The 13,333-nt window shown below is 39.5% G+C and overlaps 1 protein-coding gene across 2 annotated transcripts in view; it reads left to right on the top strand.

Annotated features, from left to right (window-relative positions):
- The window catches only part of RANBP17 (RAN binding protein 17), a 325,143-nt gene that overhangs the window by 269,085 nt on the left and 42,725 nt on the right, over positions 1 to 13,333 (top strand). For both annotated transcript variants that reach the window (XM_046000975.1, XM_046000974.1), the window contains 2 exons: positions 1,584 to 1,691; positions 4,703 to 4,785. In XM_046000975.1, coding sequence (XP_045856931.1) covers positions 1,584 to 1,691; positions 4,703 to 4,785 — 191 coding nt within the window. The remainder of the gene's footprint in view (positions 1 to 1,583; positions 1,692 to 4,702; positions 4,786 to 13,333) is intronic.

Below are 13,333 nucleotides of genomic sequence, written 5' to 3'. Positions count from 1 at the left end.
ATCAAAAATAAATGACGTACTGTATGGTGACTAACATAACATAAAAAAGAGAGAGAGAGATGGGGTCAGAGTGCTCATTGAACATAGATAAGAAAGAGATTGATGCCTTTTGACAAAAGAGAGGTTTCACCGTCCCATGGGACGTGAACTTGAGCTAGTTGTTGAAAGACAGGAATGGGTTAAAGCAGAAGAAGCTGCAGGTAGAGGAATGGAGACAAGAGAATTGGCATTCGGAGCACCTGGGTGGCTCAGTCATTAGGCGTCTACCTTTGGCTCAGGTCATGATTCCAGGGTCCTGGGATCAAGCCCCACATCAGGCTTCCGGCTCAGCAGGAAGCCTACTTCTCCTCACACTCTCCCTGCTTGTGTTCCCTCTCTTGCTGTGTCTCTCTGTCAAATAAATAAATAAAATCTTAAAAAAAAATAGAGTGTTGGCATCTGTGGATTTGCAGAGGATTAAGAACGGCTGAATCATGGATAAGGCAGGAGTCCTAAGAGAGGAGTCTGAAGGTATGCAGGGACTGGATCTTAAAGGGCCTTGTAGGCTATCCTAATGAATTTGAAATGTATTCTAAGAGCAGGGAAGGAAATTGTATTCTTTTTCACCATGGAGATCTCTACCCATACCACACAGGGAAGGTACGCCATTAAGTGATTCCATTCAGCATTTTCATTGAAACAAAAAGACCAGAAAACATCAGAAAGAGAAAGACCTAGAGACTAGGAAAAGAAAAAGGAAATGAAGGAGTGGCATATCAAGAGTTGTTGTTTTTTTTTTCCTGCTGCAATTTTAGGCCTTAATTTTATATTTATGTGTCCATTTGTCAAGGAAGGAGTCAGTTATGGCTTTAAAGGGCCAGGAGAGGTGAGTCAGAGTTTTCCAGTTCTGCTGGTCTCAGCCGTTGACTTAGCAGAGGCACATACTTCTTAATGTTGCTGAGGATGTTTGAGAGCTTCTCCTTGGGTGTACATGGGACTACCTTTTAGCTGACCCTGAGTACATTAAAAGTGACCCAGAGCTTTTCTTCAACCTAACATCTCCAGTGCTCCTTGGAGCTGCTACAGTGGGACCAAGCCAAGCAAGTCAACAACTTAAAAAAAACAAAAAGAGAATAGGTAGTTTCTAAGCTGAAAGATAGATGTATGGGGCTTATTATTTCCCTCTACTTATATATTTTCAAAATTTTATAATAAGCATATTTTCTTAAGTAGTTTAATACCCAAGAAACTGGTATTAACAATTCAAATATGTTTTTATCCTCGTTAAATTTCTTTTCCTTTCGTACAGTGTTAAGTATGATTCTTATATGTGTTCTTTCAGAGTGTGTCTTCTATTTATAGTACATACCAAGAATGAAGCAACATAATGTGTGGGATATGTTACAAAAAAGAACAAATCATTTACAGTCCCTCCCCCCCAAGAAATGTACAGCTGTGCAGGTTAGGGAGAGCAATTTATAAAATTGCTGTTGTATACTAAACATAGAGCAAATGTGGATTCCTTCTTTGCTCTTTAAGTGCTGCCAATTTTCAGGAACAATATTTCTTTTGACCCTTAAGTTCTTTAACAGGCTTTATAAAAGGTACCCCACATATCTTCCCATTCTTCAGAGGACGATCGAGCGGTGGTATGGCGAGCCAGCATGTACCACTCCCATCTTAAAACTTATGGCGGAACTGATGCAAAATAGGTAAGACGTGCACTAGGGGAGGGGGGGAAATCACTATTTGACGGCATCTCCAGAGGTCAGATTTTCCTGCCTGGTATGTGTATATTCGCTTAGCAAGACTCAGGAACCAGAAGTTTTCAAATAACCAGTGAAAGCTATAGAATTAGAGCCCCAAGTTTGAGACCTCTTGGGGGGGAAAACATGGTATACTTAGGTGTGTGAGATGGGAGACTACGGCCACCATTATTTAAAACAGTCGAAGCTATTTTAACTCTTTCACTGCTTAATTGCAATTCCGTAGACTTTTGAAGCAGGAAAGAAGTTTAGAGGTCTCTGAGTTGAGCTGCTTCTTTATGAAGAAGGGACCTGAGACCCAGAGCAGTTCATGGACTCATAGTTCGTCTCAGGAGCCTCCGAGATTGTCCCGGTTTTGACTCCTAAGTTATCCTTCTCCCTCTTTGCCAGTGTGCACCTATGTGATGATTTATGTGCTCAACCTTCTCATTTAAGTAGCAATGACGATAAACAAGGGTGCATGTATCTGTTTGAATTAGTGTTTTCATTTGAGAGTGGGGAGGTAAATACCCAGTAGTGGGAACTACTGGGTCATCTGGTAGTTCTAGTTTTAATTTTTTGAGCACCCTCCATACCACTTTTCACAGTGGCTACGCCATTTTGCCTTCCACCAACAGTGCCCAGGGGTTCCTTTTTCTCCACATTCTCACCAATGCTTGTTATTTCTTGTCTTTTTGACTCTAGCCATTGTAACAGGTGTAAGGTGTAATCTTATAGTGGTTCTGAAACTAATATGACACTATATGTTAATTACACTTTAATAAAAATTTTTAAGACTGAAACAAATAGCAGCTACAACACTTCCCTTTTTGGCAACTACAACACGTCTTAAAAATTGCCTAAAAACTTAAAAATTTTAAAAAATTGCCCAGTTGACCTTGTAATTGCACAGACAAGCAGAGATTCAAATACTCTGTGTATAAATATTAACAAAGATGTAGCTAAAAGAGAAAAACTGCAGAAAGCTAATTGGTTTTACCTCTTTAAAATATGTCACTGTGAATACGGCTTTGCACCAAATTACCTGTCACTTAGCCATCCTGTTTCATAAGTTCCTCTTTGTAAACTGCGTGTTGGAGGGGAGCTAGCCAGACAGAGAAGGACTATGGACTGCAGCTGTAATTCAGCTCTCGTGCTGGGCTTTTCCCAGTAATAATTTAAAATCTATTAAACAAGAGGTGGGAAAAGACCTGGAAAATAAAGAAATGTGAGTATAAATCTTTTTGAGGCTGTTTGTTTTTTAAAAACTATTCTCATATGTATCTTAGATATTAAAGGAAGGGTACCTATATATTTCATATTAGAAATTTGTTTTTGATTATGATGTTTTCAACCAGATAATTGATATTATATATTGCTGCTATAACATTTAATACTAAATGAAAAAATCATTGCAGTATATATTTTATACCTGCCGTAGGCAAATGATTCATATCTATCTACCACAACTGTCATATAATAAGTTCCTAGTGAAAATCCATAATCTCAGAAAATATGTTATCTTGTCTATATTTCTCCAGAATTTAATATGAATTATGTATGTTTGTTTCTTTTCTTTAGTCAGTAATTATATGCCAACTATCAAAAGTCACAGTATGTCTAATCAGTTATCATTGTACCTTATTCTTTTTTTTTTTAGATTTTTATTTATTTATTTGGCAGAGAGAGATCACAAGTTGGCAGAGAGGCAGGCAGAGAGAGAGAGAGAGAGGGAAGCAGGCTCCCCGCTGAGCAGAGAGCCCGACGTGGGACTCGATCCCAGGACCCCGAGATCATGACCTGAGCCAAAGGCAGCACCTTAACCCACTGAGCCACCCAGGCGCCCCCATTGTACCTTATTCTAAAGCATTTTGAAAAAGCATGGAGAAGCAATAATTCATCATTCCTGGCAAAAGGACTTTAGCAAGTATCTGTGCTTTTTTGGCATTTCTTTGCTAAAACCTGCTTTCATATTTTTTGCTAGTCCTTTAAAAATATATACCACTATTTTTTGAAAGCACAGAGACCAGGCATATCAGAGCCAACTAAAGACAAACTGATGTTAAAAAAACAAGTATTATGTCAGGGTGGCATATCAGTCCTTTATCCTGTTCATACTGTTCATGTACCCATTGGAAACCCGGAAAGTAGAATTGTTCTCATTTAGAACTTCTAGGACTTCTCTTTGTTTGAGCTATGTGCCATGGAAACTATAGTCTGAATGGGATTTAATGTATTTGATATATGCCTAAAGTATCAGATGATTCATTATGCATATGAGTAGTACCAAAAGTACCTAAGCCTTCTGTCACTTTAGAATTTGTTTTTAAAATATGGATGGAGCGTTACAGATTACAAATGCAAACCTCTAGCCAGGTATTTATATAAACTTACATACACACACCTGTATTTTTTTTTATTACTCTCTGTCAACCACTTTGCATGAAAAGAAAAGAAAGGAAGAGGTCTGCCATATAGGATGTCAAGATAATAGTTTTGGTAGATAAAAGTGAATCCTTTGAATCAGCAAATGAATGAAATTAACTCTTCTTAATTGTCCTAATGTCTTTATAGTGAGAAATCAGCATACATATTTTATCAACACTTGTTTAATGGAGTGGCATTTTTTTAAAAGGATAATTGTAGGGGCGCCCAGATGGCTTAGTCAGTTAAGCATCTGACTCTTGGTTTCTGCTCAGGTCTTGATCTGGTGGATTGTGAGATGGAGCCCCGCCCTGGGCTGTGTGCTCAATAGAGAGTCTGCTTGCCATTCTCGCCCTCTGCCCCTCCCCCCCCCCACACACACACTCATGCATGCGGGCACACGGTCTCCCTCTCAAAAAAAAAAAAAAAGTCTTTTTTTAAAAGGGATAATTGTACTCTGCTACTTCTAATAAATGGAAAGGCTAAGCACTTTCAATCTACATCTGGTTTCTTTATCTACATACAGAGTCTGATTTTTTTGCTGTATTTCTTAGATCCCAGCGTTTGAATTTTGATGTATCATCTCCTAATGGAATTCTTCTCTTCAGAGAAGCTAGTAAAATGATTTGCACTTACGGTGAGTATCTTTTTCCATATTTGTCTCAGCAATATAACTTTATCTCTTTGGAGAAAAGAAAGATGTTAGTTATTTTGTTCTTTTGAACCTTCCTATCTGTATGAATTTGTGAAGTGGGTAATAGGAGTGCAGAAAACCAGGTATAGCTATCATATTGGCATCAAAAGTAAGCAAGCAGCACGCCTTTGACTATAAATCATGCCTGACCAACTTGATGAATCTCTTTTGGATAAAATTGCAGTGTCAGTAAGCAAAGGGAATACACTAGATAGAGTATTAAAAAGTTATAGCATATTCAAAATTGCCAAAAGTTCCATCAGGGAATTTGCTATTGTGAATCAAGGAACACTTAGACTAGTATGTCACCAGCACTGAATTTTGGAAAGATAGCCTCCTGAAGAGCAATAAATATTTTATGACAGGGAATTTGGGGGCACTGCACCCTTAGAATCAGAGTTCTCTATTAAAACTAGTCATGTTCAGTTATTGTCCAAAAAATTCAGTTAGCAGTTAGACTTGAACCTTAGAACTACCATAAACCTTAATTCTTGCCAATTCTGACAGCTTCATCAAGGAAATCCTTAACTCTCTGAGATCTTTTTGGAACCTGGGAATGGGGGGAGGTTGGATAAGAATCCTCTGTTCTAGTTTGCCCCACGCTGGCTGGATGCTGCCTACAGGCTGGGCTCCATGCAGTGCTCTTCTTGAGAGATGGTTCCCTGTGTCTTCTCCTCTTAGTCTGTGTTTTCTTTTTTGGCTGTTGGTTCTTACTTTTCCAAACTAGTAGCCAACTCTAAGTACGTTTGGTCTCAAAAATTACCTGTAATTCTTTTTTTTTTTTTGAGCACCTTGAAACAGATTTTACAAAATTTTGTAAAGCCTCTTTAGTGTGTGTGAGTGTGAGTGTGTGCACACATATGCATAGGAACAACCACTAACAGTGTATCACCTTTTTAAAAGTAAAAGCCTGGTTTGGTTTGGTTTCATTTAAAAAAACAAAAAAACAAAAAGTGTTTTCACTTCAAAACCCACTCTGGATGATCATCTAAATCCACTATAGGACTTTGTTAAAAATGCTTAGTCTTAATTGTGCATTTGATTTTTAGAGTTTGAGACTGTAAGTGTATGAAAACTACATAAAGCACCTATTTAAGGCAGTAACCTTGCACTCTCCTATATTCATCTGTACCAGCAACGACATTGTCACAATTTTATTTGTCTGTTGAAAATAGACACTTTAGAATCAAATAAAATAGAAATGCTTTGCCTCCTAAAGGTAAAAATGGACCCCTTCTCGAATATTCTCAATGAAGTTCACTGTATTTCCAGTGTATATCTAACTCCTTTCATTGTTTTACGTTTCGGACATTTTCCAAACGGTATCTTAAAAAAAGCATAGTTTTGGTGATACCTATGTGGCTTAGTTGGCTGAGCATCCAACTCTTGATGTCAGCTCAGGTCTTGATCTCAGAGTTGTGAATTCAAGCCCCCTACTGGGCTCTACACTGGGTATGGAGCCTACTAAAAAAGAAAAGAAAAGAAAAAGCACAGTTTTTGGAAATTAAAAGCTCTGAGTCCCAATCATAGTCCCAACCCTTATTAACTCCATGACCCTCATTCAAGACACCATACTTCTTTGTTCCTAGTTTTCTCACACACAAAATTAGGAATAATGACTACCTCCTGACCTACTCCTGACCCATCTACTTAGAAGGGGTGGCTAAGTGAGCTACTCCGGGTAAGGAGCTTGGCACAGGGTGTGACATGGAATAGCGTTTGGCAAACATGTGTCTCCTTGGTCCAAAGCCATTCTCTTACATTCACAGAACCAGCCTTCTCTGGACAGGGCCCCACTGACCACATCACTTTTTGGTTCTGCTCCTGCTGGGACCACACTGTCCTGCTTCATTCTGCCTATAATAAGTGCTTAGCTTCTATTCCCTTGCTTTTAAAAAGGAAATAATACTTCTTATTAAGGAACAATGTATGTATAAGAATTGCTTAGTAGTTGATAGAGCTTTAACTCTAGAAATGTCAGGTTTCTGTTACAAACCACAATTGTATCTTCTTCTTTTTCTGGATCCGGTTTCTTTCACTAAGTGCAATTTTTTCTTTGGGGCTTATTCACTATTGCAGTAGGACTGATAAGAGCAGTGACTTTCTCGTCCAGTGTTACTGGACCTCTAGGACAGAATGTATGTCCAGCAAGTGACACCAGAAACAATCTCAGAATAATGCCAAATCTATAGGTTTCAAAAGCTACCCAGTCTTCCGTCCCGTTGTCCGACGTAGGCAAAAGCATTATAGCAAAAGTTGAGAAACTTGACTATGTGAGGATTACATTGGAGGAAGAAGAGGAGCAGACAGAAGGAGAGAGAGGAAGAGTGGAAAGAAGAGAAAGGAGGTAAAATAGAAAAGAGAAAAAAGCATTCTTGAGAAGGAAAGCCAGTACGCTTTTTTTTACCCTAAGGAAAAACTAGGGGATTAAAGCAAGGCTCTGCACCTTGGCTTGAACTCATAATAATGGTAGCTTTTATTTTTTAATCAGCTTTTACATGCCTGCTCCTACACTAGACCATTTATCATTCATTAGCCTACTGAGTCCTCAAAGTGGGTATTATTTTCTGCCACTCAGTACTCATTTGGCCTTGGCCAAGTTGCTTAGCCTTTCTTGCTTCGGTCTCCTGTTAGATGGAGAAAAGAGTACCTACTTCGTATGGTGGGCATGAGGATTCAGTTCAGTAGTGCATGGCGAGCTCTTAGACCAGTTAGCTTCTGGGATGACTGTGAGGAAGAAACTGAAGCTCAAACAGATTATGAAACTTGCCAAAGATGGCATAGCTAGCTAGCAGTTGAATTCAAATTTCATTCAAAGTCTGAATAACTGCAAATGATAGTCCTGTAGGGCTCCATAGTCCTTATTGCTACCCAGGAGCTGCCACAGCAAGTTCATGCCTTGGATATTTCCGAGAAAGCACAGTTCTTTAAAGGATGGTGATTTCTATCCTAAAGCTTAAGGGAAACCAAAGGCTCAGTGGAAAAATGTCTTCTGCCCTCCACTGATTCCCATGCTGGCCCCCATCAGGCAAGCTGATTTGATCTCTCTTCACCCCCTTAATGTTTTATTACTCATGCTTTTACCCCTGGAGACTGTAATATGCTCCTGAAAGGAGATCCTGTGGTCTCCATCCAGGAGGCTAGAAGATGAGGGAGAGCGTGACTGGGAGGGCACAGAAGAGCAGCTTTATTTATTTCTTCGGTAAGCCAAGTGGAAGGGAGGGGAAACCCGGGGAGAAAAGAGGCCAGAACATTCTGTGATCCCTTCTGTCCCCATCTTGACTGGGTTTCTTCTCTGCTCACGTTTCATGGGCAGTGTTTGGGCAGTCAGTGGTTGGGGTGGTGCAGAGCCAGGAGGACTCTTTTTCATGTAAGCACCTGATTTGTTGCATGTTTTGTGGAATACCTGTACCTTTCCTGCTCCGTGAGACTGGCAGGAAAATAATACTTTTGATATGCTGTTTTATTTATCTGCATTCTGTCATGATATACTTTGATGTAAGTTTTTAATTTTGCTTCAGCTCTCAGCTGTTCTCGCCGTTACAGCTCAGGGTCAGCGATGAGGTTAGCCACAGTAGCACAAAACAATTTCCTGTTTGTACTGCCCAGGTAACATTTGGATGAGGATTAAATTTTACCACATTTTCTACTAGCCCAAGCCTATTATTTCTAATGAGTTTTAAATTGCTTCAAGAACATGTATTTCAAAACTTAGTGCTGTGATCCATTCAGCCCGAGCAACTTAATAAAAGAAATTTCTTTCTTAAATTTTTGGTTAAAATGTTGCATGCAGTGTAATAAATGTTATTACTTTGGAAACCTACTTCTCAGTTTTAAGAACTGGATGTTTTTTATGCTCAATTTCCATTTGTCTAATCTTTTCTTCCCTTAGCCTCTGGGTACTGGTATCTTTAGTGACATCTATTGGTTGAAGAGTGCACAGAAGGGAGAAATAAGGATTATTCTCATAAGACTAGCCAAAATGGAACTGCTTTTATTCCTTCCTTAGATACCTGATTTAAGAAAGCTCAGTATGTGAAAATCTAAACTTTAAAAATGGATGGAACAGTTACGATTACTCACTACATATAAGAATTTACATCAGGGTTCTTTAAAGCAGTATATATGCCCCAGGTGCATTTAAGGTATGACTTAATCATATGCTTAAATTGGATTTGAAAAGCAGTGTACAAGCCACTGTTATTTATTGTGACCTAGAAAACAGACCAGTGGTTTTCCAGCTGGGTTTTGGAGAGCCCAAGAGATCTCTGAAAGTACCATGGAGGCTTTCCAAATAGTGGGAAAGAAGGCACTCTCTTGCCACCTTGACCAGAACCACCCGCTCTGTAGTTGCAATAGGGTTTGTTTGTAGAAAGGATCGCCTTTTGAAAACGTGATACATATTTTTTTAAAGAGCTTGAAAACTACACCATGTACTATTAGAAGCATTGTAAGAATAAAGGATTATGATTGTATATTTATGTTTGAATGACTACAAAAAGATGGTTGAAGAATGCGTTGGTCTTGAAATAACTAGAGACTTTATCAATGTCACCAGGAAGTAATAGTTCTGGAAAACAAACTGTCCAGGAACACACATGTGGCCATAGATACTATCTGAAACTTGCTTGGAGTGACAGAATGACAAGAAAGTAGTACAGAGTAGGACAGTAAAGCTCATGAAAGTCTTCTGAAGGCGGTGGAATGATCAACCCCTTGAGGATCCCAGCACCAGGATCAGGTGGCTTACAAAAGCAAGACCTCAAGGAACACGATCCACGCCAGATCCACACATGCTGGATGCAGCTCCCCTTTGCACACAAGCAGGAAGTACTGCGTAAGCTGTCAGATAAGTGAAGGTGATCTCCAGACATGTGTGTACTGTTCAGTGGATTCTTTCATCCAGGCAGGTAGCATTTATTGAGCATTTACTATGTGTCCGATACTGTGAGAGTTACAAGGGATAGGAAAAGAAATAAGACACACAGAAAAAGAATCTTACTGATTCTTCCCTCAGGGACGCTGAGTCCAGCAGCGTGTTCAGTCAAGTAAATGAAGACTTAAGGCTGCGTCGTGCTCACATTTATGCTTGAGAAGCATAAGAAGAAGTTTCTAACTCAAACTGAGGAGTCAAGCAAGGAAGTAGCTTTTGAAGGAATAGGATAAGGCCCAGAAGTTTGAAGATGTATTTCAAGCAGACGGTAGCTTTTACAGAATTCTGTGAATATAAAATATTAGCGTGGTATTAGCAAACTGCAGAATTTCAGAATTGCTATAGAGAATAGAAAGTGAAAATTCTGATGATTTCATCATTCAGAGGTAACCATGATTAACAGTTTAGTTAGTGTGTGCTTTTCTATACTTTTTTATGTGTGTGTATATAGATATATTTTCCCAAAAGTGATATTATAATATACTTGCTCTATGTAATTTGCCTTTTTTTACTTATATCATGGCCATTGTTCCATATTAATATATATAAATTTACCATATCTTTTTATTTTTTTAAGTTTTTTTTTTTCAGTTTATTTATTTAAGTGCTCTCTACACCAATATGGGGCTCAAACTCACAACTCTGAGATTAAGAGTCACACACTGCCCTGACTGAGCCAGCCAGGTGTCCTTACCGTATCTTCTTAAATAACTGTAAAATATTACATTTTGTGGTTGTACTATAGTTTATTTATTCACCTTTTATAAACGGAATTTTTTATAAACATGTAATTTTTCACTACCTGACTCTCTGTGTCAGTAAGCAACTTTGTACATTTAGTTCTGTGAGCTTCATTCATTCAGCAAATGTACACTGGGAGCAGCAGGCACTGTTCCTGACTTTTCGGGTACATTCGTGAACAAAGCAGAAAAAGACATTATTTAGTATGTTAGAAGGTAATAAGTGCAATGGAAGAAAGGAAGAAAGAAAGTCAGGAGAAGGAACATTAGAAGTACCAGGGATTGGAAAACATGTTACAGAAATTAAGTAAAGTGCTAGAGAGAAGCCTCATTGAGAAGGTGTAGAAGAGGAGATTTTGCATTTTTTAATGGAAATCCTCTGAATCTAGATCTTGAGACTTGTCAAGAAGGGCACTTCTGAATGCTGGAAGCTAATCCCAAAAAACCAAAGCAACAACAAAAATGGTTTCTCAGAAAAGGACAGAGAATATAAAAAAGAAAAATCCAAACAATATAAGCTAATAATGAGGAAAATATTTCTAATAAGCTGAATTCTGTATATCAGGAGTCCTCTGTGCTTCTGAGTTTTTTCCCCTCATTATTTAGTGAGATTTCTTTTCTTGCCACACCTGTACGGAGTTAGAACAGCAATTCCATGGCACGTGTGCCCCCAACTCTTGCCCAGGATGGCCTTTGGCTAGATCATCTGTTCACTTCACAGTGTTATTTTCCCTGAGGCCCAGGGCAGCCTCTGCACCCACCCTAACCCCCACCCCGGCCCTAGACCTAATGGTAAGAATGCAACAGTACCTCATTCCCCCTGCATGCAGTTAATGGCCTTGTAGTCAGGGAGAAACAATTAGAGATTTTCCTTTTGATTCTAAACTCTGGAAGTCTTTATTTCATTAAGGAAAGGATCCTTTTCTTTTGTGCTGGGACAGTGGTACCAAAGTGTCAACTGTCACTGGCTTTGGTGGCAGCCAGGCCAACCCTGCCTTCACTGCTAGCTGTCCGTCGGTGTCATGGAGATCTCCCTTCCAGAAACTTCCATCCCCAAGGAAGGAAGGAGGTGGGACTTGCCAGGCATGAGGTGCAACAGGGAAGCAAGGAGGACTGTCACACCCCTAAAGGAACTTCAAAACCAAACTTCGGCCCTGTTACTTTTGTTTACAGTAATGTGAATCTGACTGCGAGATTTTAAGCTATATGAGGGCAGGACAGCCAATTTCAATTAAGTATTGTTGAATAATAACGCATATTGAATAGAGCTGAACTATAGTGAATAAGTGACTTGGCCGAGCCTTCTCTTCCGTGATCTTTCATCACCGCCATGGAGTGCCGAGGCCCCTGAGCACGGTGAGATGCAGTTTCCTATTTCGAAGACATTACTCATTCTACTTTTCCAAGATCATGATGGTAACCATCATACTAATTTATTTATTTAATTAAAATAAATTAACGCAGATGTGTCTGAAACAGCCCAAAGGCAAGCTATGTATATGAAGTTGCAACTTTAACACAGAAATAAAAGTTGCAATTCTAAATAAGTAACTTCTTAATGAAGGTTATCCAGCACTTTAAGATCAGAATTTCTCCCCTGTCACAATTCTTGGTCTGCCTCTTCCATCTTTTGCTGCAGAATATGACCTTTAATTCTCCCATAAGGACATCAGCATAAAAAGGCCACCAAAGGTGACCTGATTTTCTCCCTTTGACCCTGGCCTTTACAGCAAACCAAAATGTGTAGACCATGCATACCCCCAAACTACCCTAGCTCTTGTCATCACACGTAAGCAGTGCTTTTCTTTTCTTTTTTTTTTTTAATATTTTATTTATTTGACAGAGAGAAATCACAAGTAGGCAGAGAGGCAGGCAGAGAGAGAGGAGGAAGTAGGCTCCCCACGGAGCAGAGAGCCCAATGTGGGGCTCGATCCCAGGACCCTGGGATCATGACCTGAGCCGAAGGCAGAGGCTTTAACCCACTGAGCCACCCAGGTGCCCCAGCAGTGCTTTTCTTTTAAGGGGAAAGAGAGGGTGAGGGAATGCCTACCTTGGTTTGTACTGAATTTGAGGCAAAGGTAGAACAGCAGTGGTTGAGAACTTTCTTCTACAACATCTTGCTTTCTCAGACCTCCATACCCATGTGTTTGATCTACCTGGTGCACACTCCTCCCCCTCCAAGTCTTCCTGGAAAATTGTGTTTGATCCTTGAGAAATAACCTGTGCTGTGAAGCTTTTCCCCACTGCCCTCCCGCGCAAACAGTCGGTCTCTTCTTCTGTTCCCCTAACATTTTAGCACAGCTCTCTGTGTTTGTCACATTGTATGGGATTCTTGATTTATATATCTTTTTCCCTCACAAGACAGAACTTCTCCAGAGTACAGATTTTATTTCCTTCATTTATTAACCCTAGCACCTCACACGTAGTAGCTGTTAAGTAAATGCGGTCATGTTGAGTTGAATCTTTACAGAACTTACTATAGATCTCTAAGGTAAGTTATGTTGAGGTCATGAGAGAGGGTACGGAATTTGTATGGAGTAAATCCCAAGATCTGTCTGAGCCTTCTAGTCTGAAGGTGTTGGCCAGGTATTGTCATTCACATGTGTAAGTTATAAGCAAAGCCTTGTGGGCTTATAGGGATGTACAGAAGAAAACCTGCCCATGGAGATGTTTCAGCAAGGCATATCAAGGGGAGGAGACTTTTGCCATGAGCCAGATCTGTGTTTCATGTTCCACCAGAAGTATTGGTCCTTCTTTTTTTTTTTTTTTTCAAGATTTTATTTATTTATTTGACAGAGAGAGCACGAGCAGGGGGAGA

This window comes from Meles meles, chromosome 3 (assembly GCF_922984935.1).
Source record: "Meles meles chromosome 3, mMelMel3.1 paternal haplotype, whole genome shotgun sequence".
In the NCBI taxonomy this organism is placed as follows: domain Eukaryota; kingdom Metazoa; phylum Chordata; class Mammalia; order Carnivora; family Mustelidae; genus Meles; species Meles meles.
The sequence above is the reverse complement of the archived record's forward strand: the minus strand, read 5'-3'. Positions and strand labels throughout refer to the sequence as shown.